Source organism: Pagrus pagrus, assembly GCF_965226575.1.
Source record: "Pagrus pagrus genome assembly, chromosome: 8".
In the NCBI taxonomy this organism is placed as follows: Eukaryota; Metazoa; Chordata; class Actinopteri; order Spariformes; family Sparidae; genus Pagrus; species Pagrus pagrus.
The window spans coordinates 24000508-24027981 of record NC_140192.1 but is presented as its reverse complement, the minus strand read 5'-3'; the positions used below and the strand labels follow the sequence as shown (position 1 = coordinate 24027981).

The 27474-nt window shown below is 42.0% G+C and overlaps 1 protein-coding gene across 3 annotated transcripts in view; it reads left to right on the top strand.

Moving 5' to 3' along the window:
- The window catches only part of adgrv1 (adhesion G protein-coupled receptor V1), a 122210-nt gene that overhangs the window by 1717 nt on the left and 93019 nt on the right, over positions 1-27474 (top strand). For all 3 annotated transcript variants that reach the window (XM_084360536.1, XM_084360535.1, XM_084360537.1), the window contains 17 exons: positions 12102-12289; positions 13077-13226; positions 15829-15924; positions 17551-17655; positions 17813-17926; positions 18207-18437; positions 18592-18929; positions 19079-19349; positions 21243-21569; positions 22078-22254; positions 22559-22782; positions 23912-24038; positions 24803-24988; positions 25190-25370; positions 25878-26041; positions 26130-26253; positions 26359-26619. In XM_084360536.1, coding sequence (XP_084216662.1) covers positions 12104-12289; positions 13077-13226; positions 15829-15924; positions 17551-17655; positions 17813-17926; positions 18207-18437; positions 18592-18929; positions 19079-19349; positions 21243-21569; positions 22078-22254; positions 22559-22782; positions 23912-24038; positions 24803-24988; positions 25190-25370; positions 25878-26041; positions 26130-26253; positions 26359-26619 — 3262 coding nt within the window. In that variant the 5' untranslated portion in view covers positions 12102-12103. The remainder of the gene's footprint in view (positions 1-12101; positions 12290-13076; positions 13227-15828; positions 15925-17550; positions 17656-17812; positions 17927-18206; positions 18438-18591; positions 18930-19078; positions 19350-21242; positions 21570-22077; positions 22255-22558; positions 22783-23911; positions 24039-24802; positions 24989-25189; positions 25371-25877; positions 26042-26129; positions 26254-26358; positions 26620-27474) is intronic.

Below are 27474 nucleotides of genomic sequence, written 5' to 3'. Positions count from 1 at the left end.
TTACTCTGGCCATAAGTAATCTTGGCACACTTTGAGTTGCGCACATGTGCTGTTGCTGTTAAATCAACGAGTGGTGCCTGCAGCCTCATTGTGCTGCTGCCTCTTTGCGTATTTTACGCAGATGTTCAGGCTCTATAGTTTATACCAGTTGATTGGGTGGGGTTTTCAGTGCTTGAATAATTAATAATAATCCACCTTATCTGTAATTGATTTGACATGATGTCATCTTGCTGCGTCCTTCGCAAATCTCTTTTGTTGCCTCCTCTGTGGTGCCTCAGCAGAGTTAAATCCCTTTTCTCACTGGGGAGGAAGGGAGGGAGCTGCCTCTGTATCCATTCAGCACTTACACCTGCTCTTCCTCAGCGCCAGCCTTCACTGCTAACTGTTTCTGAAATGTATCTTTGTATAAAAGGGTTAGGGAATAATTCGTCCTCTCCCTTTGTTTGCAAAGAGGCAACAAAACTTGGCATGAAATTTTCACATTTTTATTTCCTCCAGCCTATACTCTCTATTTCCATCATCACAGACACACAGGTCAGTCTGACGGGGTTTTTTTTTCTGGATTTGTCTCCTCTGAGATCCACACTTTTAGAGCTCATGGTCCTTTGTTTGTCTGTGTTTATGTCATCGCCTGGCAGGGGTCAGCCCCCAGTCGCCTGTGTGAGGGTCTGAATGTGATTCACTGGGCGGAAACTGTTTTACTGCCTGCCTCTCTCCCCTTCTGTCTCACCCTTCTAATGGCTGCACACTACAAAAGGGGACAGTGCCATAAACAGAGCCTGTTCATTGATGAAAGGTGCTCAAGTGTTGCACACTGCAGACAGGATAAGATTGATGCTTGCCGGGGATGAGAGGGGCTTGCGTTCCCAGCATGTGGGCATGGAGGAAAATAGTAGATGGAGGCACAGCTCTACATACGCTGTACCACCCTGCAACAGGCTGCGCCTGCCTCATCTGCTCTGTGCATTATGAATCACTGCTGGGGGCAAGAGCTGTAATGGATGTCTTTATCTGTTGAATAGAGGACATTAAGTTGTATTGGAACTTTGCATGGCTTGATAGCTACCTTGGAACATATCTGTGCTAGTTAAACTGAAAGATGTGATATTTGATTGTTTTCTTACATGTTTTCTGTATCTTACCATATGGTCTTTATAGTCACATAAAAACTCAGGCCTGAGGAGAGTGATGGTCATTTATACAACACAAAATGTTTTACTTGTCTTGTCTTAAGTGCGTGTTCTGGAAGAGAAAACCAACAGACCGATACCCACTGTGCACCTCCTATTAGTTATGGTCTGGTTTTCGTTTCACACCTCGGATAGATAAAATGTTGCACCTACTTCCCCACTTCTCCCTTTCCCTCAGAAGTACCATGCAGTAGAACAATTCATAATCCCTTGGTGCAAGACATGTATATCATAAACCTGCCTCTTTTTAACGATGCTGGGAGCTGACTGGGTTCACTGAATGCTTTTTTGAGTGTGTGAGCCATAGGTGTTAACATCAAATAAGATTCCCAAGACATTTTTTCTCAAGTATTCTTAGCAATACACTAGTGCACAGCTGTGATGTGCGCGGTTTCCACACACATTATAATATGGTGCAAAATTCTTCATATTTAAATGACTTTTTGTGCTGCACATAGTTTTTAGATGATTGCAATCATTTTCTGAGACTTAGATAGAACCATTTTGAAACAGACATTAGTTTGAAGCTATCTCATTTAGTGTTTGGTGTCATTTTAGTTTATTTCCTCCACCAAGGAGGTTATGTTCTCACCCGTGTCCATTTATTGGTTGGCTGGTTTGTCAGCCGGATGCGTAATGGAGAATGGTTCTTGGCCCAGAATAACAAGTTGATGAAAGAAATGATCTTGATAAAAAAAAATCTGGATCTAGTGGATCTGAATGTTTTATTTGATATTGGATTAGGCTTGATTGAATTAAAGAGGGCTGTTGGGCCTTAGTGGAGGTATGCTCTCTACTGAGTGCCATTCTAGTTGCTTCTTGATTTTGTGATATTTGGCCAGTTACTGAAACAAAGCACTGCTGTGGTGTAGGGATTCACTGATCAGAGACTGATACCAGATATCTGTCCAGTACTGACTCAAATAGATGACTCGGGTGTCTGTGACAATGGGGCTGATCTTGGCACCAAGTGATTCAAGTAAATTCTATGTTTACATCTATGTGCTCATTTATTATAATTATAATTAACATTTCCAAATAATTTTTATTCCTGTTTATTTGGAAAGTTTTATATTTACAGAGTTATTTGTTTATTGTACTTGTGTGAACTGTGGTTTAATTTATCAAGTTTGTTTGCACTAGTTTGGTTTTGTTCTCATGCAGTTGTATTCTTCTGTACTTTTTTTTTATATCTATGTATTTATTTGTTACCCTTTGTTTTACAAAGTTAGGCTAAGGGTAAAGTTTGTTACGTTTAAATCAAGCCTGGTGATACCTTTCACTTAAAAGAATGATCCCAGTTACTTCCACTTAGTGAAGCTTACAGTTTATAAATGAAACACTGGTATTGGATTGGTACAAGGTATCACAAGTTCAGATATCAGAATCGGATCAGAATGGAATAAAAGTGGATCACTGCCTCCCCACTGTGGGCAGACAGTATGATTAAGCCTCTCAGTTCCATGAGGAGACTTTGGAGGGACAAGGAGTGTGCTATAAGGTCAAAAAAGAAAATTCAAAATGCAGGAAAATGCCTAACAACAGCACAAGATAAAAGAAAGTGATCTATACCACTGATGAAGGAAGGTGCTTAGCATGCCTCAAACCCTTCACATGGAGCTGGAGTCCAAGTAAGTCCAAGGTAGAGTGGACACATGGATATAGACCACAAGCTTTCATGAAAGGACTATGTGCGTCTTCATCAGAATGGTGTATACAACTCTCATTGAATTGAAAATAATGTGTTTTAGGCCTAAGATCTGATGTAGCTAATATTGCATTTACTAATTTCTATTAGTAATTTCTATTTCTACTATTCTTTAAGACAGGAACAATAGTGGTTAATTTTTGTCTTTGTGTTGTTTAACTTGACTCACATCATCAGGTCTGATGCCAACATGTCTGGCAACCCTGCTGAAGTTGATTTTAGATTTAGTGAATGAACAAATTCAAGTCGTAAATAAATCTCTTATGAGGCACTCTGGGATTTTAGGACTTTGTTTTCAAAAATCATTTGACAGTTCATGCTTACGCACAGGAGACAGTGTCATGTTTTAGTAGTTGTTGTGCTTGGAGCAGAGGGACAGGAAAATGGTGGGCCCTCAGCGATGGCCAACAATCCTGAGGTCTCTTTAGTGGGCCTGACCAACCACATATTGTTCCCGGTGAGAGGATGCTAGTACGGTCGCTGCAGCAAACCCTCGGCCATGACCTCGCTGTCAACTCTCATAATCGCACTCAAATACGTACACTTATTGTTATATCTTGTGCCCTGTAGAGGCGACGGGGAGCCCTCCTACAGCTCCCCAGCATCTCCATTCTAGTATTAAACTTGAACCCTGACCTCTTGATGTTAGTAAAACCAGTGGCCTCAGATCGCTCTGCCTCAGAGCCTCAACTACATGCTGTGCTGAGCGTAACGCATGACCAGTTCCTCTATTAGGTCTAACAATGATCGCTAACAAAACACTCCACCACAAATTAATGAATCAATAACAGTAAAACATTGATTCAACTTCCGATAAGTTGTATGGTCACTTTGTTTAAATCCAGTTAAATCCAACTAAAGCAGCTATTTTTCATTTCAACTTGCAAACTTCATGGAAAATCAGTGCAGGAAGCACACAGAGCAACATCCTTTTCTCACATGTCAAAACATAGTGAAAAGCAAAAGAACATTCAAGAAGGCTGTTTCCTCTGGCCTCTGGTTCACATTAGCTTGGCTAGACTCTGTACAAATTAAATTAAGTCCCGAGGACTGTCTGAAGCAGGAATTCTTTTTTTTTTTTCTCTTCTTTGTTTTGATCATTGAATGACTTATTAAGCCTGAAGCGATAAACCTGCTCCCATAACCTTATTTGATAAATGAACGCACTCCTTGGTTGCTCTTCACTGATCTCGTTCTTTAAACCCACAGACCCCTACATGGGTCCCTCTGTCCGGCCATAAATCCCCATGAGTTTTACCCCTCGCCTAGATGTTTTTGGGGGAACCACGTGGAACACATCCCTTGGTGGCCCCTGCTTCCTGTGCTAATTTAGACAGGTCAGGTTGAGTGGGTCACACTTCGGCTGGAAGGACATCATGCCTATCCATCCTTACACCCTTCATTCCTTGCATCCACACATTAGGATATGTGTGTGTGTGTGAGAGAGACAGAGTGAAAACTAGTGAACTTCAGAAAGGAAGGGTTGGGATGTCCAAAAACATAAACCTGCTGATGGGTCACCAAATCTTAGATCTGTCTTGCGAAACCCCGACTTCTCTTTCCCATTACTCTTCAAACATATTTATCCGCCATTGCTCAATGCGTGTGCACAACCCATATTATTTCATCCACACACACACTCATTTCCACCATCCCACCCCCCCATCTGTCCCATCCCTTACATCAGCCCCTCTTTCTTTCTTTCTGTTCTTGTCTTTCTCTGTTTATCTCTCACTTCCCTCATTGTACTGTAGTTGGTCACGGCAGAGGAATTCCACAAGAAGGTGGGGGTGGTTGATGCAAGCGTGGCTGAGAGGTGGCAGGGTGTGTTTATCGTTGTAAAAAGACGTATTTATCCACTTTCTCTGGATGCCTCTCATTATAGATTATAGGTTTGTGAGTAAAACATGCCAAGAGATCAGGAGATTGTGAATGGAAAAACACACCCCGCGTCTTTGTGTCTTTCACTGTGTGATCTGTGATGCGCTGCCAAGGAGAAATGGTCTATATTGAATGTTACTGAATGCAAGATGAGATACCGTTGAAATTGATTGGTGTGTTTTTTCGTTAAGCGTACAACAGGACCCACGATCACATGTATGCTGGCTTCAGTTATATGTAGGCACCTGTAAATGCATCTGCTCACAGTGGCAGTTAAAAGCAACAGTTCCTTTATTTTTCTGCATGATAATCAGGAATCTCCTGACCACACTCGCTCAAGGATTTGCCTCCTCCTCAATCCTGCCATCTGGCCCTTCAATGCTGCAAAGGCTTGAAAGAGGGGCTGCCCCACACCTACTGTATCGGGAATGTGTGTGCTGTGCGTGTCCTTGTTTAGGAGTGATAGAGTAGAGCCGAGAGAAAAGAAGTGAGTTTGAATAGGATGGTTTGGATTCTGTTGGGAGAGGAGGCCAGCGTGCCAAAAAGTGGGAGAAACAAAAGAATCGAGAACTGTGGCAATTTTAGAAATGCACACAAAACACAAAAAGGAGCATGAGTGAAAAAAAGCCTGCTCCTTAAAATTGTGTGCTAGTCAGTGAATCGTAAAGTCCCGCTTCTCCTCCAATGAAAATACACCCCCGTTCTGGGTTGCCTCTCTGTTTTGGGAACTCTTTTGAAATGCAATTAGCATTTCATCCAGGCCCAACCGGTTACATGCAATGAAGTAATACCCTTTCTAATTTGGCCCTTTGGTCTGCGAGACTGTGGAGAGCACAACATTGTTTAATCCCCTGAAAGTGCTTTTCTGTCTGCTTCCATCACTGTGTGTCATACAGGCTAATCAGTCAGCCAACGCTCAAACTGGAAAATGCTCTAAATTGCTCATGCACTGGTTCCTACTCAATTGGAAGTACTTTCCTTTTTCTATATTCCTTGCTTCCCACTGTTTCCCAAGAAGAAGAAAAAAACTCTTGTTTTTAGTTAGAGATGCGAGATGCCATTGGCTCAACTTAAGAGCAGCCGACCACAGCCGTGAGGACAATACCTCAGTAAAACTCTCCCTCACTCTGTTTCTTTTTTCACAGTAAAATGCACACTTGATTGGCAGCCTCTTGCCCCTGAAGGAGAAATGCCTGGTTGAAAAGTATTGTCTGGCAATAGCTGGAAGGCTGACCTCATGCATTTTTGTTCTTTAGAGAGGTATTCATTCAAGTGTTTTCTTGGTCCCCTTATGTGGAATGGCATAATTTGGCTGCAATTCAGCTGCCATCCGCATTTCCCCCAAATCTTTCCCTTCCTCCTTGTTGGACTAATGGTAGGTTTTCTGTTTTTCTCCTCAAAATAAATAGAATTCTGTTTTTGGCTGGAGCTCTCCAAAATAAGCCCAGTGAGTAACACAGAGTTTTGTCAGATTTAATGATGTATGTTTTAGCTCTACTCGCTTATTAAGTTTCTTAATTTCTTCTCCCCAACTTCCCTGCATGGCGAGAACATTCACTGATCTAAAAATACCAGAGGGAGAAACTACATGTGAAGTGCAATTATGGGCTTGTGAGTTGACCGGGTATGGCAGCCGCAGCTACGCCGGGCTGAGAACGGACGGTGGGTGGTTTCTGAGGTAGGGCCCGACACACATTGGGCTGGTGGCATCGCTTAGCGTGGAGCACAGCTCAAACAGAAAACAATCCAATAAACAGAGCAGAGGAGGCACCATGGTTTGGGGCCAAACACATAGCCTGAGACTTATAAATACAAGTTCAACTGGCAGAAGCCTGTCTATGAAATGAAAAACATTTTGTTTATATGCATTAAATTACACAGTTTTATTAGATTTATTTATTTTGCGTTTAAGGTTTTGGGGACTTAATAAACCCTTTCTTGAAAGATATTTTTCATATTTAATCTGACCCCTGAATAATAACTCGCCATTTTCCATTGCTCACATCCCCAAAAGTCTGGCTTCATGCAAAAATACAGATACATATGAAGGCCTTTTATCACCTCTTTCTGTATGCCCACCACACCATCTGTCTCTATATTGCTGTTTACTTTTCTGTTTATCTCTGTCACTCTCCGTCATACTGTCTGCGTGGTCGGTTTTTAGTGTGAATTTGTCCTGAGGAGACACACACAAACGTTCCAGGAACACTGTTATATTAGTTGATGGTAATGACAGAGCAGTTTCTCTTTGTGGCCAGACTGACTCCAGATCACCGACCAGAGCTGTAAGATTGATGAATGAGATCCCACTGCAGGCCTCCCAGTGTCAGACAACTGGAGATCCCTTTGTGTGTGTGTGTGTGTGTGTGTGTGTGTGTGTGTGTGTGTGTGTGTGTGTGTGTGTGTGCGTGTGCATGTGCGTGTGTGCATGTGACCAACTGCCAGATATAACCACAAGCTCCCCACCAAGGGCGTCTCAGGACCAGGGAAGCCTCAGGGCAGGGATGCCTCATGGGAAAGCCCTTGATTAAAACTCTACAGACTGTTATCCCACACACTCTCTACCAAGGAAGGAAGTGAGAGAATGGCTTTCCTTTTTTTCAAGCTTCCAATACCAATAATTCTCAGTTAAATAACTAGGTGAAAGGCAAGTCCTTGGCTATGATTATAGAGGCTGGTACTTTACCTCGAGAAGCTTCCAAAGAGCTGATTTCACATGACAAGGAATATTTCATTGTCAACAAAGAGAAATTCAAGTCACTGACTGACCTACCTTACAGCATGTGACAGCACATTTGTGATTACGCACTGTATACCTGTGTCGACAGCCCGGTCACCTGACCAGCCACAGACGGCACATGTCACGTTTTATACTGTGAATCCTGCAGTGTCACGCTTACTACCATCCTCTGACTGTGAAGACTTGCAGTGAATAATTAATGCTAAAGATTACGACACAGAGGCCACTGTTAGGAGTAACCCTAGAGGCATCAGCGTCGAGTGCTGACCCCAGGAGCAGCCCTGCAACCAGACACCTCCTCAGCACCTCTGACAGGGATATCCAATAGATCAGTTAGCGAGTGAGTATGTGTGTGTGTGGTGTGTCTGCAAGGGATCCGCTGTAATAGTTTTTGTGATCAGGCTCCTGACACTGGTAGACTGCTTTAAGAAGGACTGACAGGTGATGGGGGTCAAACCACCAGTGACCAGCACTTATCACAGTGACTGGTCATGTGGCTTATCATGTTTGAGCCTGCGGAGAAAAGAACGCTCACTGGTGATGAGCTGTCCATCACAGAGATACAGCAAAAGGAGTTTGTCTCCAAGAAGAGGGAAGCGATAAGATGTGTGACAGGGAGAGATCAGAAGATAGAGAGGAGTGAGTGATTGCAAGTGGATGCTGAAGGGATACATGTAGTGTGTGTGTGTGTGTGTGTGTGTGTGTGTGTGTGTGCATTTGTGTGCATGTATGTGTGTGTGTTTCCTATGTATTGTTCCCTTCAGCTTTGATCTGAGCTTAGTTGGGGACTCCTGTTGGAGCTCAATGCCCAGCACTAAGAAACTTTCCTGGCAGGCACAAACCCTGCTTGTGCAAGAGGACCATAATTCTAAATGACTCTGCATATTGGAAAGAAGAAAGAAGTTAGCTGGAAGTATTATGTGATGAACGAAAACGGTTATGGTGAAAGCAGGTTCAAGGTCAAGTCTTAACGAGATAATAATCCGATTTAAACACATGCTTTTGGAATTTGTACCTAATTGTTTGTGAGAATGATTCAGGAATGTTCCAAGCTGAAAGATGATTTTCATTTCAGCTTGATGACTTATAAAAGAGTTGTTCTGCTGTGGATGAATACAGTGATCTGCATCACATATTTAGCCAGTACTATATACTATACTAGGGGTCCTGAAGTTTCTGCAGCCTTCCGCTAAAACTTTGAACACTAAGTAAAAAAAACTTTACTTTAACATATGTATGTATTATATATGACAAATTAACAAGAAGGTCCAAATAATTAAGAATTTATCATAGACAGCATTTCACAAAGTTTTTAAAGTCTGGGAAATGTCTCTCCCTCTTCATCTCATTGCTGCACTATGTTGTTGGTCAAGCTTGTAGTCTGCTGTAGTGCAAAATGTTCTCAAATTGTTGGAAATTGTGGTTAATAACTACAAAATATAAATGATTCTGGTCATTCAAATAGATAGAAGAAATATGAATGTCGTGCACCATTTACAATGATGTCATTATATGGACTGACCTCTCAGCAACCCCAGCTTTGACTGACCTTGCACGTCCCTGGTGCTATATATAGTGGGTGATGCATGATTATTTTATGTGCGTGTTCCAGGAAATAAAGCAGCGCAATAAGTCAGCTGACTGAGGTCAGATTCACAAAATAAGTCAATAAAAGCAATTTTGGATGTTCAGAATATGAAGGTTCTTTAGTTGTGGCTTTGTCTGTGGCTTGTTAAAGCGCCAGCTCCCACAGTCCTGGCCCCTGCCATCATTTTGTGTTTCTTTGGCTCAGTATATTTGTGATGGACAGTGTGTTTTCATGCATTTCAGAACTCTCCAGTGTCCTGGCCTGTCAACCAGCTGCCGAGCTGAGCACCAAGACCTTGCACTTAGGATGCATATGCTGACGGTGCCAGCTCGTGCAAATACATCCATGTATGCAAACGTTTGTGTGTGTGTGTGTGTGTGTGTGTGTGTGTGTGCACGCATGCAACTGTGTCTCTGTGCACCTCTCGACAAGGACTCTGACTCCCAGCCTTATCAATGTCAGAGGTCTGCGCCAGGCACTCCACGCCGCCTTTTGCTGTGACAGACAGATCCTTGGTCCCCCTGCGGTCCCCGGGGTCAGGGTTGGCACAATGCGTGATGTCAGCACAAAAACTGCCCCGCCGCTTATAAAACAGACCTGTGCCATCCACACAGCATCTGCTTTGTATTAGGCTCTTTGAAGGAAGCATTTGGGTCAGTGGATGCGAAATGGACCACCTCTCTGTTATAAGGGGTTAGGAGAAGAGAGGGTTGGATGCTTGCTACCATCCATCTTAAAGATTGTGGTCTTAGCGATGTTAGGCAATCATTTGGAAACATTGGAAGTGGATTTGAGGCACAACGATTTACTGGAGAAGTAGTGTGTGAGAAGTCAGACCTTTTGTTCTGAAAACTGAAAGCAGAGATGAAATAAAGAGACTAAGATTAAATGAGAAATGTGTGATTCTACATGATGAAATTGTGATGATTTTTAGCAAAGTTTGCATGCTGTGGTCAAAGACGTATTGCCATGACTAAAGCAGACATTTGGTACCTTAACCATGGAATATAGCTGAATTAGGCAGGCAAGTGGATATGCACTAGCAGGTGTCCAGATGCTTTGAAATTGCACACACCCTCAGGTGCACTATTACCCTGCAATATTATAGAACTATACTGTGTAAAGTGCAAGAGAGAGGGTTTATAGCATTTCATTCAAGCTCTTGGTCAGTGGTGCAGGAAGTTCCCAAAACCAGGAGAGAGAGGGCGGATAACAGGATTTATTCAGCTCCGGCCCTTCTTTGTCCTGCCACACACTCACCTCTCTTCCCCCTTAGCCTCACCCTCTGTTCCCCACTGTCCAGCCCCGCTACCCACTGGCTCTAAATCCTTTTTTGATGGATTTCCCAGCAATTTCTCCACTGCTGGAACGTGTGAGACACATACACACACACGCACATTTGTGTGCCCCTTGACATAAACCTCATTACACAGACTCTCACACACATGCTGTCACACACACACACCTATAACATCTGCATCAATTGAATGTGACTATCTGTCAACCAACAATTTTGAATGCTGATACAGTGTTTTGCTTGTTCTCCTGTCTAAGATGACAAGCTGATTGATGGATGGCTGCTGTTAAAACACCAGCCAATACTGAGAATAACTCAGATTGATATAACAGTAATGGAACATATGAAAAATGGGATATTTTCAATGTCCAACTTTCCTAAACGATTTCTGCTTATGAGAAAAGACCCAAACAGCATTACTTCATCCACCGTAGCTGCTGATGTTCTTTTTCAACCTTGTAATTAAGAGCAAATATTTTTTTTTAGAGTCCTCACGTGTTCATACTGTTGGCAAGGCTGCGTGGTGCAGATTATGAATGGGATGGGTAGAAAGCAGCAGGGAGGGGAAAGACATGACGAAGTAGCCGCAGTTTAGCTTTAAGATGGCTCCACCCCACTTGTCATGCTGTGTTGTTTTGTTGTGTTAACCATGACAACTGTCTGAGTGGCTCCATCCAGCTTAAGGATTATTCTGGGTGAGAGAGCTGGGCAGGATGGACAGGGGGAGAGGAGAGGAGAGGGAGAGCAGAGGGCAGATGAGGAGAGGAGTTGAGAGGCAGAGGGGTGTAGAAGAGACAAACTGAGAAGTGAGGATGATTGGAGGAAGCAGGGGGGCAAAAAAGATAATTAGAGACAGAGAGAAGAAAGTGTTGGCAGCGCAGGATTTTAACTTCATGGTGAATTACTGAAACTACCTTGAGTGATCATATTTATTCTAGCGTGGCAATATATATTCATGTGGTCCTCAAGAATTAACTACACCAACAACTGCCTCAACAGTTATGACAACATGAGGACAACAGCCGTTGGAATTATGGAATAATGTTATGAATCATTTCGACCACAGTGACCAGCGAGCCTGCCAGTCAGCCTGGCTGCACATTTCAAAAGTTAGGCCTTTTGAACATCTGGCCACTCGATACTGCCTGTGGATCACATTAGTTTTAATCTAAACTGACCATATATTGTTTGATTTTAATATCAGCATTCATCAGTGTAAAGAATATGGTGGTATCATATTTGACTTCGAGATGCTTGTAAAGTGAATGTTTTACTCATCGTGGACGATGTCTGTGACAAGAGTTGTTCTCGATCTTTGTAAATATGGCTGGGAAGCTTTCCCATTGTCCTCATCTCTGTTGTTTCATCTTAATATTGAATCCCATAGGTCTCTAAATGAAGATTTTGATGTTATGTGAGTTTTCTGCAGTGCGATTTGCCTTTATAGTGGCGATTAGTAGGTGCACATTAACATTTCTGACTCAGAATGTGTGCAGTGTGATTGTGTATCAGAACAGATCTCTAAACACAAAATCTTGGGTCTATTTATGTATGCCCAGAATGAACTCAAAGTAACTTTCTGGAGCTTCTTAATTTGTAAAACTCCTCAAAATGTACCCATATTGGCCTCTGCTTTATTTCAGTATATTTTGTCTATATTCTCTCCATCTTTATTAATGTTTCCCTCTTTTTCATAGGAATGCTCCCTGTCCTCCTGCTAGCTGGGTTGATTCTGGCTCGGACCATCCCTGGCACTACGTCTGAGTCAGCCACGCTGCGGTTCCTGGGGCAGACTGACTTTGTGGTCAACGAGAGCAGCACAGCTGTGGTCCGGCTGGTCGTGGAGAGAGTGGGAGATCCGGTCAATGTGACGGCTTTGGTTCTGGTAAGACTCGGGACAAGCTCATTACGGATGACTCATTGTGTATACATGCTCATCTATTCTGCCTGTATGTCATCACCTTGCTGTGTTGCTGGGCTGTCACCTGTATGCCCAGTGAGGAAGAGAATCAGTAACCTTTTTTTGCCAGACAGGGGCTAGTGTGCAGACCCAGTGTGTCAGCAGAAACTGTCTTGGAAATCACAAAGTGTGTTTTGGCCTTACGTCCTTCACATGGCTAGTGTCAGCTGCTCACAGTTGGTGTCTGGTAAGGCGAGCTGGTCATGCAGTGAAGTGTGGTTGGGGGGGGGGGGGGGGGGGGGGTTCCTATGCTTCTTGATATCTTTACCATATTTCTTTTTGAAAGAAACTATTAAACTTTATTTCATTAACTAATAAGGAAGCCCAGGAATCAGTGCGTAATATCAGGATTTCCTTTGGCATAGACAAAAGCACAGCAAAACTTAAGATCAAGCAGATAAAGGCATCAGTAGAAAGGAAGGAAAGAGACAGGAGTACACATTTTTGCCTGGGGAAGCAGCCATTACAGGCAAAAAAATCAAGCCTGTAACACAAATCATGTACCTGCAGCATCCTGAGTTTAAACAGATCTTTGATCTGCAATGCCATGTTGTCTCCCATTTCTCTTGTGCCTTTCCTGTTTCTCTCTCAAATTAATGCAAAAAGGATCTCAAACAAACAGAAAAGAAAGAAGCTCACTTTAGTGAAATGATGAATGATACAATTATCATTCTATTCTCATTCAATTATTATATTTCCTTGTTTTACCCAGCTAGAGGGAGTCGACACAGGAGACTTTGAAGCTGTTAACGCTGCAGCCTTCTTGCTGTCCACTGAGTCCCGTAAGACCATCTTCATTGCTGTGAAAGATGACAACTTGCCTGAAGCCGATGAGACATTTACCTTCAACCTTACTGTACAGGTAAAGTCAATTGTTTGTCTGGAAGTTTATGTCTGTCACAGAATGTCTGTGTTTGCCAGCTTTTCCTTTGCATTTTGTGCCAAATGTCTGTTTCTTTATTGAAGACGACTCCCTGTTAAGTTCCCACTCACCTCCCAAGCTTCCTCTCCACAAAGTCCTGCTGTTCTAATTCTTCCCCTGACCGTCTTAAACCCCAACCCCAGCTACTAAGCAATAGAGAGCGGGGGTGGCAGCCACAGTAACCCTGGGAGGCTCTGAGCTGCAACGTCTTTGATGTGTCTGCTCTACAGGACTTTGTCAGGACTGGCCTGGGTGGGGCCAAATGTTATGTGCGTCTCTGAGGTTCCCCACTAAAAGACACTTTTGTGAAAATAAACTAACTTTGACAGCCACAGAATCCACACACAGTAGATTAAAGTAATTCCCTCATTCACTGTCCCCATTGACTTTGATGGGCATGTCCGTTCCGTGGATTCCAATTCTGTATATGTTGTGTGTTCACCATTGCAATTTACACACCATTGCAGATGAAAGCTCGGTCTGTTATAATGAATGAATGGATTCACAACCAAGTACACTGAAATCTTTTCATGCATGTTGAGGCTTTTTTGCTGACACTACCAAACACACCATATCATACACCAGAAGGTGCAACTTGCTTCTTAAGGCTGTAAGATGAATAACAGACAGATGTCTTTTGTAGCATGTTACTGTGGTTCTGCTCTTGCACATAGTCTTGATGTTGGACAGCTATAGGTATTTTAAAGTTTAAAAATTATTTTTAATGCGTTTACATTGTAAGTCCTTGTCAAAGGATTTACCATCACAGCCCAGGATGCCTCACACCTAGAGACTATCGCCATGGTTTCATGTAGCCTTTAGCTGTCAAGTTTGATTGATGAGCTGGGGGGGCCTGGTCCTGCTGTCTGCCCGTCTTATCCCTCACTAAAAGACCTAAGACAAAGGTCACTGTGAATCACTGATTGTCAGCTATGTACATTCACTAAACAGCAACAACTCAACAACTGAACAGCTGTCGGCAAGAGTAACTTTCCTCACAACATTTTCAATTTGACACTGCATTTTTGGGACATCTGGTTAAAATCCAGTAGTGCAAGCCCATATTTAGCCTGCTACTAGAGTGAAAGACCAGATGAGGCCCACTTAGCCCTTCTGTTTACACTACAGCGGAGACAAAGCTTTGGCCAAATGCTACCCTATCAGTTTACTGAACTACTGTCTGGAGGATGGATGTGCACTACAAAGGGGTGTCATAGATCAAGCACAAGTAAGAAATAACAGGTTGATCAGGGTACATTTATCATTTCTGACAGTTAAATGTGTAAAATATGTTTCAAGAGGAAATATTTAACTAACTTTGTTCGAAGTGAGTCTGACAGAATAAGACCTATCATATAAAAATAGTGTAAAATTGTTATGGAGCAGAGCAGGTGCAGCGTCTGAGCGCCATGGGTCGTACCATATTAGGTTATGGGAAGCAGGGTTTCTGTAGAGCTACGTGGGTATAAAAAAGCTGGTCTTTAACTAGCTAATTTGTTAGCATGAATTGCTGTATATTTTAGTATGTTTGGGAACACGAGTGTGTGCATATGTGTGTGAGTAGCGTCCTGGCTCGGCCTGTGGCTTGGCTTTGTGAAAGCGTGTGGATTCTGTGTCTGTGAGTTGACCGCTACAAGAGCTCAGCAGCGGAAAGAAAGCTCTGTTACAGCTGGGAGAAGCACTGTTTGAATAGAGGGATGAATGCAAGAGGCCTGGGCGCTTTCTTGTTTTTCATTTTCTCCTTTGCTTGCTCTCACCTTAACATGCGCACACACATGCATAAAGTGTTTTTTCTCAGCTTTCAATTGGATTGTGTTTGGCTGAAAAAATGGAAAACCTTTTGAAATTGTGTTTGAGGGAGAAAATTGTGTTTCTGTTTATCATCATGTCAAGACTCTCACAGTCTCGTATTCATTTTCCAGACGCCCGCACATATGCTAATTAGCCTGTGTCCAGATGTTTGTACGTTGCAAAGGGATTTTGGAAGTTTTGGTGGAAACCTGTGCACTTGAGCTCAAACAAGGTGGTTGTCAGCACAGTTGGTCCATGAGATACTTGTGAAAACATTGGTGAGCTCACTAATGGAAACCTTGGAAAGTTTCACCAAATAACAAGGCTGTGGTCTTTCTCTTTAAGAGCGTTCAGAAAAAGGAAAACCCTTGCACAGATCATAGGTTATGGTTCTTTTTGTCAAGTTAAAAACACAGAGTGTAAGCCTTGTGAAGTCACCGTGTGATTTTAAGCCTGCTGAGATTTTAAGTTTGTCAGGTCTTAGTGTCGAATCACAGAGCACAGCACCAGTCCTGAAGAGGTATCCTGCTGTGAAATAACCTGACAAATCAACTGGGCTGAGACCAGTACTTCCTGTCTTTGTGCCTTCTCACTGGGGCTTCTCAGTGGGAGCACAGAAATGAAGTGAAGACAGTGGATAAGGCAGGCGCTCTGGTTTTGGGGGAGGTTAAGATGTGTTCAGGTGTATATATGCTGTACTGTATATCTGGCCTGGTTATATCTAACCATTTCAATTCTCCCTGCTTTCCAGAGCTCCTCTAATGGCGTGACACTGGGAACACCAAACAAGGCAACCATCACCATCCTATCCAATGACAATGCCTTTGGAATAATTGCCTTCAACTCAGTAAGAATCGCTCGTAATCCACATGCATCTTATTCAGTCTACATCAATTTATCATAGTTTCTTACATGATTTTATAATGTAAATGTATCATTGCTTAAAGTTCAGTACAGTCTTTGCAGTTATTCTTCTAGATGTGTACACACTCTTAGTGCTGAAACAGCAGCAGCTTTGAGTAAACACAATTACACAAGGCAAGAATTTTTCTATTTATACAAATTATTTTGAATATAGGACATTTTTAGATTCTTCTCAGGACAAACTGCTGGACTCTTCTCGTAAACCTTTGGGAAACTGTCAGCTTCTTTTTAAGGGTATAAGAAGTGTTAAATTGACTGCCCTTTACTTAAATTCCTGCCACAACTACACTTATTGATAACATATTCCTCCTACTATCAATATATTTATCCGGCTCCAGTCATGTTCCCACTTTATGCACACTGCATCCAGTTTGTACCTGTGGTCACCAGAATTGTAATACTTAGCTGGCCACAACAACCTACACTTGAATTTGTGACCAGTGAAATAAGAAGTGAGCCCACTGATGTTAGTAAGTAGTAACAAAAGTAGAGTAATTTGGATTTATATCTGCAGACTGGGGTTCAATCATGCCAGTATTGTGGTTGTAGGAAAAGTGACCATCTAGTGGTTGTGGGTTTCCAGGGGCAATTAAAACCACAACACTCCCTGGTTTCACTTATCAGTGGGAGTTTACAACGTTTCCATGGTAGCTGTGGTATATTGGGAACTGTTTGCCCTACAAACCCCAGATGGTCTCACATGCTGTATAATGATTTGGCTTGCTTAGAATCAATAAAGGCCTCCTGGCCTTGGGAGATGTGTTTATGTTAGAGTACTGAATTAATTTCTGTACAGCATTTCTCTGCTTGATTTTCTTCTTCTGTGTTTGCATTCTCCTGAATTTCTTTGGTTATGGCAAATTGAGCTGGGATAAAGAGGGACAACAGAAGGGGATTTGATTTCCAAATCTTAAGACCACAATAAGGACTTCCAAATGCAGTGAAATTAATTATTACTCCATGTTAGCATGGAATATAGCCTTCAGGGCTGCATCAGATTTATTTACTGAAACATAATACAATGTATTATGTAGCTTTCACTGCTTTATCCCCACTCTCTTCCAATTCAAATAATTTTCATTACTTTATTAGCATTACCTTTCATCAAAAAACATATTTCCAAAGCAATTTACAAAATTAATCATTTGTTAAAACACATATAGATTAGAAATTATTTATTCACTATAATAAGTTATGATGAGTACCTGTAACAATGTGCAGCAATTCCAAAATTGAGAGGACAGACCTCAAAACATAGACCAACATCCTCTTGGTTACATTATTATGTTGGCAGTAGGCTGGCTGTACCTGATTAGGATCTGTCTTTGATTTGTCAGTAAAGAGATATTCAGCTCATGTGTCCAGGGTCCATTTACACTTGTGTTTTGGTTTGTTATTGCAACATTTCAAATATGAGGCCTTTTTTGTTTCATGATTTAATTTATTAAAATTGGGAACAAGAAACAGAGCTGAAATTTATTGAATTGAACTAACTGGGGTTCTGTTTCTGTTTATCTGTTTTTTTGCTGTCTCACTCTTTTCATCTCAGACTGAAGAGATTGTAGCCGATGAGCCAAGAGGAAGGAACCATTATGTGCCTTTCACCCTGATTAGAGAAAAGGGAACATTTGGGACCGTGACCGTGAACTATGAGGTGAGAGGGATGCACTGTACATGACACCAAACAAGAAAGTACTTAAAAGGATGTGACGTTAATGTTATGTAGGAAATAGTCCATTGTCTATGTTCAGCATATTAATGATAAATGGGCATGCTTGAATATAAACATCACCGTAACTCCTCCTGTTCAGATTTCTGGAGGTCCTAACCCTGCCATTGAGGATCTCAGTCCAGACAGAGGGAACATCACCATTCCTGTTGGACAGGCTGTAGTGCACTTCAGTGTCCTTATCCAGGATGACCAGGTATTGAATAAAATCTTCTTTTAAAGCAAATTGACACAAACTAATCCATATGTGGTCACATATAAAGATTAGCTTGCATTGATCTATCTTTTACAGACATTGTGAGTTAGGAATTATTGGAAAGTGTATTGTGGCAAAGAATATCCAAGTGCCCTGATGGGTTTGTCATTCTTAAAGGTCATATTTTCAAAGTGTGAAAGAAGCAAACAGGTTTGTTATGTGCTCAGCTGCTTAAATGTACAACCTCATGTGAATGTGTTTCCTTCTCTTTGTTTGTCAGATCCCAGAGGATGATGAGGTGTTCTTAGTCAGGCTAACTGGTGTGGCAGGTGGAGCCCTCCTCAGGCCCAATGCCAGCAGCGTCCAGCTGAGAATCCGGCGTAATGACAGCCCACTGCGTTTCTCCCACTCCATCATGGCTGTGCAAGAGTCAGCTGGAGTCATTGCCCTCAATGTGACCCGTGGACGGTTGACTGAGGATGGGCCACTCATTGGCTCCGTTGACACCGAGGTTCATTTCTATCAATTCAATCATTTGTTTACCTTGAGTTTTAAAGAATAGGGCGCAACCACTTTAATTGTATAGGTACAGTATATACAGTATGTTGTTTTTATTGTTTTATATTGCAATTTTGTTTAAATAACCTGGACTACACTGTCTTTAGGTCTCTGTAGATTACATGGTGGTGAGTGGTGAAGTACTGGGCAGCGCCACACCAGCTGTGGATTTCCTTGACCTTCAGCCAGTCAGGACAGTTACGTTCCCTCCATTCGTCTACAAGAGCAGCCTGCTGTTCAAAATCAGTGATGACGACTTGCCAGAAATTGCAGAATCCTTCCATCTGGTCTTGCTGGAAGAGACCATCAGAGGAGATGCAGTGCTAGTACCACCCAACGCTGTCCTGGTGACCATTGAGCCCAATGATAAGCCTCACGGTGTCCTGTCAATCAGCAGCAGTGCGGTCATTCAGCCAATCACCATTAATGAAGACTTGACACAGAGGTGGATAAATTACTAATAATGGGATGACATTTGTATTTCATCCCATTGAATGAGTATTATAACATCTGTCTTAATATAAGTATCAAAAATTAACACATCCAGTTATGTCTTCAACCATCTCTGTTTTGTTCCTCTATCATTTCCCATAGATTTGAAGGCATCATTATTGTAAGAAATGGAGGCAGCTATGGTGCCGTGTCCGCCAACTGGTCCATCAGTAGGAACTCCAGTGACCTCTCCCCAGTGTCGGAAGATTTGACGCCTGCGGAGGGTACAGTGAGATTTGCTGCCGGTCAGGTGACAGCTGTGATTCCAATAAACATTGTGGCGGAAGATCTACATGAAGAAGCAGAGGCTTTTCTCCTCAAGCTGCTGCCCAATACCGTGACTGGAAATGCAGAGGTCGACGAACCAATGGAGGTCAGTTCAGAGAAGCTATTTGATAGGCCAATTAAATTCATTTATTTATAGATGCTCTGTGTTGCTGTTATGAGTTTGTAACATAGAGAGATCAGAGAGACAGAAGGCTGCACTTGTTGGGGAACATATCCTCCAGATGTGCATGTGTTATACATGTGTGAGTGTTTGCGTGTGACCTACTGTAATGTACAGTGGCAAACTTGGCACATTCTGCAAAAATCGACCCCTTGGTGTGTCACTTTGCTCCGTGGGTGTTCCTTTAATGTGGCTAAATCAAAACAAAGCGGAAACAGCAGGCACACTCTGTGTGTGGTGTCTCTGTGTTGTTTTTTTTCTTTGAGAAGGCGTGGGTGAAGTGGTGACAGGTTTTTTATAGCTTCCATCTTTGTCCAAGCCTCTTGGCAATGTGTGAAAGCAGTGGGCAGATCTAAGTCTTGTTTATGTTGAAGGCATGAGATGAGACGCGTACACACTTAACTTTGGTCACATACAAACACACACCAGAGCACCACCTCAGGTTGTGAGGTTATAGGGTCTGTTTGCCATCTGTGCACAAAGAGTTGATTCAAAAGAAATTACTTAAGGATTAGGCTGTCAGACAACTTAATAAGTGTTGATTGTCGTTAATGTTGCAAATGATATATCACACACATTACATCTAATGTGTTTATTAATTTACAGCTGTAAATCGCCTATTGTGAGCAATGAGCATGCCAGGCCATGCATCAGACAAGTATGGGTTTCAGGGAGATGAATGAGCCTCAGCTGAAACGCTCATGAAAACTACTCTAGCAGGCTTAGCAGAGTTAATTAAAGAGGATGCCTCTCTAAAGTTAGCTCAGGACTCTGTTTTACTACTTTCAGTCTCACTTGTTTTCTTCCCTCTCTCTCTTCATCACCTCTCCTTTCTTCTTATGATCCAAGATGCAGTCTTAGTAACACAAAAACAGGATACACAACAACATCCTTCAAAGTAATTGATGGTAAATCTAGGCTTCATTGCAATTATCTCCTCACATCCCAAAGATCAGTCATCTTCCTCCTCATTGCACAGGCAACCGCACACTTCCTGGATGGAGGTGCTCCCTCGTAAGCAGTGCAGCTAAAGCCCATGTGTCAAAGTTGTGAAATCCCATTCTCTTCCAGCAAGCAAAGTATATAAAACCTGAAAAGGTTGTAAATTTTAAATAAGAACACATTATGTAATTTATCATCATCAGCTTCAACTCAAGCATTCATTTGATTGAAGTAAATTGATTAAAGTTTGATTTGATGGAGCTTTCGGGGATGGGCAACCTGCAGAATAACAGGAAACTGTGAGGCACCATTTAAGGCAGTAACTAAGTAGTATGAGTATAAGTTATAGTGAATCAACATAAATATAACTTTTCCCTGTTTTGTGTTTCAGAGAAGATACAGAGAATGTGTTTTTGATCATTCCCTCATCAGTCACAGTCACAAAGTCCAAATGAGCTTTCAGTTTTGATCATCAAAATTAAAAGCATTAAAAGCAATTTTATTGATTTGTGTGAGAAGAGGGTTTTATTTGTGGGAGAAAACCTGAACTGAACAGAAGTGGTACCATTGCAAGAGATGCTTAATCTATATGTTTGAGAAGAGAGTTTAATCACGGCATATTTGAAAACTGAACTTACAAACTGAATTTCGATTTTTTTTGTTGTTTATTGTTGCATCCCTGAAAGGTGGTATTGTTTAGAATCTTTGAAGTCTGAGGCACCCAAGAGGGTAGTATGTACTGCCTTGATGAAGGCTTTAATAGATGAAGTGCGTATTGTGTGTGTGTGTTTTTACTGTTATTTTGATTCACAGCCAAGGTAAATTTAAGTATTTTCTCTTCCTCTTCATCTTGTCCTTTCTTTTCTCTTACCCCAGATCGTGTTCTACATCCAGGATAGTGACGATGTCTATGGTCTTTTTCGGTTTGACCCAGCAAAAGAGCAAAGCATCCAGAGTCAACCCGAGGGCCGCTTCCTGTCGCTAAATTTCCGTCGAGAGGGTGGTACCCTGGGTGATGTGTCCATGACCCTCACCGCCCTCTACATTCCTGCAGGCCCAATAGACCCAGCACTGGCCCGTGACCAGGTTCTGAATGTTAGCAGGTCCATTAAAGTGGTGTTTACTCGTGAGCGGATGGTACACGTCATACTGCCAATCAGGAATGATGCCTTTCTTCAGAATGGAGCTCATTTCTTAATACAGGTAATAAGGACACAATATAAATATGTGATTTGTAAGTTGTAATTTGGGCAATGTTTTGCTTGTTTTGCATGTCCAAAAATGTGCTCTTTCTCTTTGTGTTTGTACTTTCTGCCCAATCAGTGCCATCCAAAGTTTAAGTGCCTCATTTGCATGTGTGAATGGTTTGACACTGGCACTCAAATCTGGCATCTTGCTATGGGACTGTCCTAACTAACAACACCACCTAGCTCTTAAAACAAGCAAAAACGTATAAGAAAAGCCCTTTTCACATTCTGTAGAGTCACCCTTTAACACATGCGTGCACAAACATAATAGGAGGAAATCGTGCACTGACGAGTAACAAAACAGAAATAATTAGATGGCGAAGAAAGAGCCGTATCGTAGAGAGAAATGAATATTTGAGAAGTGAGTAATACTCACTTTTCGAATCTTCCTCTCTAAACATCTATTCCCTTGTTGCCATGTTTGGGCCTTTTATTAACTGATTTGTTTCTTCTTTTTCCTCTAGTTGAGTACACTGGAGCTAGTTGATATTAGCCCTCCAATTCCTTCAAACAGCCCGAGGTTTGGGGGACCTCGGAACCTGACCTTGACTATCACCCCAGACATTGCTAACGGGGAAATCGGCTTTTTAAGTAACACCACAGTCGTGGTTTATGAACCAGAGGACAGCAATACCAGCACAGTAAGATGTGATCTTTGTTTACAGCAATATTGCCTGTTAAGTTATGTGATGCTTGTCTCTATTGACTGTCAGAGTTCAGTATCATGTGAAACATAATATATCTATAATGTACCGTAATTTGTTTTAACATCATGCTATTGTCATTTTGTGAAAGTAAGTATGAGATTTAATTAATGTTGGAGATCTCAATTTGAAGGAAAACTCCTGAGTTGTTGTTTACTCCGACTCTAACCTGTGTTCAGAAAGTGAGTTTTCTATATGTGCATGTATGGGAGGTTAATTGTAATGATGTTTGGCGCTGCAGGTTAGCCTCCCTCTGCGGCGTGACGGAACAGACGGTCAGGCTGAAGTGTTCTGGAGTCTTCAGCCAATTGGAGCCAACCATGTGAATATAACTGATAAAGACCTGGAGCCTCTAAGTGGCTCCGTGGTCTTCCTCTCAGGGCAGAGTGATGCCTCCATCAACTTCACTATCATGGCTGACGACATCCCTGAAGTCAACGAGACCTTACTGCTCTCTTTGGATAGGTAGGGTTATTAAACTCTGGGAAAAGTTACCGTTAACAAACATGATAATTGTTCATTTTGTTAATTATAATCGAGGCGTATTAGTCCCTTCTGTTCTGCCCATAAACATGACTGTAATACATACATGTTTTAAAGTCAATTTATACAATGAGTGAGTCCAGTGGATTAGGAAAGGCGGATGCTATCTCATCCCAACCCTCTGGTTTGCTGGAGATGTGTGTATGCGTGTGTGTTTTGTGGTAACGGTTTGGGGGTTGATTCATCTGGTAGTCTATGTTCTGATGAGAATGGCAGCTCTCTCTCCCTCCCACTCCTCCCCTGCAGGGTGGAGACTGCACGCTTTATAGTGTACTTTGGGTAAGTGGAGAGTGGAATGAACCTGGGCCTTTTGTGTGGTGTGAATCAGGACTTTGTTTTTCAGAGAAGGGCCTACTTCAGAGTTTCTGGGGTCTTTGGTCGACGTGGGGATGAGGGGGACTGGGGTGGGGAGGGGGATTCAGCGATGGTGTGAAAAAAGGGAGCCCAAAGGAGAGTGGTTGTTGAGGGTAAATAGAGAATCTTCTTTATGTGTTGCACTCTAATTTAACCAGGCTTGATTGTGCACCCTTTTAAAGATGTCAGTGTTTGTATGCATGCAGTGCTTTAGCCGTGACTGTTTGTTTGGAGTTCTTCATTCTGTCATGTCTTTGTCTTTAATTTGCCCGTCATGTGATGCTTACTTGGCTCCAATTTTCTCAACATACACACACATACATACACCCCTGTGGAGCAATAAGGAGGCAGGCATGGTGTTGACTGACATTGTTATTAAAAGTGGGCTGAACAGCAGGACCTCAGCATATAGAGCCAATAATGGATTAGCGTCACACAGTACAAAGAATGCTTTATAAAATTTAGATTAAAGTTGAGCTGCTTTCTCATACGATCAGACAACAACAAAAAAAGCTTAAGAAACCTTCATGTCAGAGTTTTTATTACTGCACATTTGGGTTGATGTTCATATGCCGTGTATATTTACACCAAAAGCAGTGTTTTATAAGGGAAAACATAATAACTTGAGTATTGAGTTGAGTTTTAGTGGCGGTCACTTGCTATGATCTAATACTCCTTATGTGTGTATGCATTCCAGGAGTAATGTTGAGAATCAGATCCTGAAAGCTGGCTTCACCAGCAGAGAGATTGTCATCATGGAGAACGATGACCCTGGGGGAGTCTTTGAGTTCTCGCCATCCTCCAGAGGTCCATGGCTCATCAATGTAAGTCTTGCTTGAAACTGCAACTCAAATCTAGGATTTTACCTACATTTGTTAGTGTAATTAAAATATCTACCCAGCAACAAATAGTTGCCACAATTCCGCCCAAAGTCCCTTATACCCGTTTACATATATATGCCTTACAGTAAAGCTCCTGCCTGGTGACACTCCCAGCTGCTAGCACCCGGGTAACATCTATTGTTAGCTACATGTTGACAGACACTGAAGGAAATATATGATTTATATAAAATTAGATTTTTAGTCCTAGGAACTACTTTTCAAGGAGCAAAATGTTCCTAAAATGTTGTATAAGTCTGGAGACTTGCGAAGATTAGGAAAATTAGTCCACTGACATGAAAAAGCACCCAAGGGTTATGGTTAAGGCCTGGAATTTGTCATCAGTCTCCATTTGAACAACATTTAAAAAAAAACTAATGGGTTTGCAGCTGTAGCTTTTTAAAAATGGTAGCAATACCAGCAGTACCAATTCAGAAATGTTCAGTGTTGCAAGTCCCATCCTCAAAAGTTTCTGTACTCTTGGAAAGTACTATCCTTCAAGCAGAGACTTTTTGAGGGGTAAATAAATGTCCCCAGAACTTAATTTAGTCCTTGTTCCCTGCAGTGGAAACACAACGAGTTCCTCCAAAGGTTTCCCTGGGGAAAGGCTAATGTGAAGTAATTGTTACATTAAATGCCACATATCTTTATTTAGTCTGTTGTGTCTGTTTCTGGTCACATGATATCTGTAAACTCTAAACTTTTCCTAGGAGGGGGAAGCTGTGGAGCTGCATGTGGTCAGAGCCCAGGGGCAGCTGCTGAAACAGCTGGTGCGGTATGCTGTCATGCCCTCAGGCAACGCTGAATTCTATGGTGCCACAGGCATCCTGGAGTTTAAACCAGGAGAGAGAGAGGTGGTGGTGGCACTAGTGGCAAGGCCTGATGGTGTGCCTGAGGTAAGAACAAGGTCAATTCAATGACCACTGAAATTTATATAAGCATTTCATTCACAAAAAAATAAAGTCCTCCCAGTCTAAAAGTAGTAAATGTATGTTTAAGCAAGTGAAATAAGTATTTTAATAGGCTAAATTAGAAAAAAAATGCCTTAAACCTGTATTTCTGTGTGTGTTTTTGTGCGCATGTGTGTGTCCATACAGCTGGACGAGACTTTCTCTGTGGTACTAAGTAGCCACAGCACTCCACCCAGTCGCCTAGGCAACCACAGAGAGGTCAACATCACAGTGCGGAAAAACGACGACCCCTTTGGCGTCATTGAGTTCATCCAGCCGGGATTGACGTTGGCTATCAATGAGAGCAAAGGGGACGAGATGCATCAGGGTACTTTGAAGTAGCAGTCCTTCAGATAAAAGTGATACTTTCCCATGTCAAGTGGTTTCTCATTGACACTTAAAATGGACCTAATTGGAGTGAATCACAGGCCTCGCCTGCATGTGGGATGAGCTGGACTATGACAAAAGCTTGTATTTAAAAATGACTTTTATTTGCTAGCTAATTCAAACATGAACAGAGATTACTGTATCATGTCTGTCTAATAAGTAAGAATGTATTAATGCAGATAAATGTAATCAGAGATCAAATTAAGACTTTGGTCATCTCGTAGAGCAGGTACTTTGGGCCCAACACAGTAATAATGCAAGCAAAGTTTCAATCTGGTTGCAACAACAGAAAGAACTGAAAAGCTTCTCTCATCCTTTTGTGAATGTATCAACAGTGTTTGCTCCTAGTATACAGGCATACATGGGAGCTATGCAAGTTAAAAGAGTTAATGACTTTAAGGAAGGTTTCAATAACTAAATAATGTATCTCTGTCTATTCTGCTTTCAGCGGTGTACCCTGTAGTGAGGAACAGGGGTCACTTCGGGGAGGTGTCAGTTTCCTGGGTCTTGGAGCCAGCCCTGTCCGGAGATGTCAGCCCCCTCCAGGGAAATATCACCTTCAAGGAAGGGGAGTCCCTCAAAAACCTTACTCTCTTCTCTGTACCCGATGAGGTAAATTGATCAACTAGCATAAACATGTAAGCAATGCAAATTTGAGTTATATTTCTTTTGTTTGAATTTCAATTCATTTTTATTTAAGATCCCGGAGGACATGGAGAATTTCACCATCACAGTGTTAAATTCTACAGGTGGTGCAAGACTGGGGAGCAAACTCACTGCCAGTTTACAGATTAATAAGAATGATGACCCCATTTACTTTTCTGGTAAGTATACCGCTCTGGATATTGAAGGATTCCCAGAAAGAATGTAAAACACATGAATATATTATACCTACAGTCATTCACTTCCATGTCTCACCCTGTCCTCAGAACCTGTGGTCGTGCGGCTTCAGGAAGGTGCCGTGGCAAACTTCACTGTTCTAAGGGCAGGGCGTGCAGATTTTGTTGCCACGGTGATGTACCGTGTGGCGTATGGCAGTGCGTCTCCAGGTGACCTCACTGTGCTGAGTAATGACACGTTGCTGGTGTTTGATGTTGGTGAATGGATGAAGAACATCTCTGTGGCTGTGGAAGACGACAACATACCGGAGACTGATGAACCTTTTTACATTGTGCTCTACAATGCCACTGGTTAGTATACGTTTTCTTTTAAACAAGTGTCAGGTATGGTCTATGTCAGGTAATATAGTGGATGTCTTGTATCTTAATATATGCTAGCCTATGATATAATGAAAACAGTATATTCTCCATTCCCTCTGAGGATTAAAGTCAATTGCTTTTCTCATTTTTCAGTGTGATTTATGGAGAAAGAACCAGGCACCTCATTTCAAAACAATATCACCTCCTTCCCCCCTGTTATCCCCTCTTGTCTTAATGCCAGTTGTATATGTACAGAGAGGAGTCGCTGGGTGATTTAGCATTGTCTGTGGTAACACTGAAAGCTCCCCTAATCCCAGTATTGTGTGTCAGGGATGGGAATGAAAGACCAGTGGGCCCCAACAGGACCTTAATTACCAGACTCCAGACTTTCTAAGACACAAAGACTGCCCACTCCACCGGCCTCTCTCTGTTTACTGATTGACATGGAGTAGAGTCGAGTAAGGGTTAGCCTCTGGTTTATGCCAAGGGATAGTCCTTTATAGTGTTTGTGTTAAAAGTCAATAACCCCCATGTTAGAACTCAATCAGACTCGTACTGGGGCACTGACACCCTTTACAGTGACTATTTATTAATGAGCAGATTTGCATACTTCTTACTACTGCAACTTGAATTGTGCTTGAGTGCTATATCTGCAAAATATTATCCTGTAGTTTATATTCATTCCATGTTTTTATGAAAGCTTAAAATATAAAGGGCTGTGGCTTTGTTCACTTTAACTCCTTTGCTGAGAGACGCCTTTATTTTGGGATGTTTTTTATGAATGAGAAGCTCTTTCCTCCTGGGCTTGGTTGCCATAGTTATGGTGTGCTATGTTAATGAGACAGC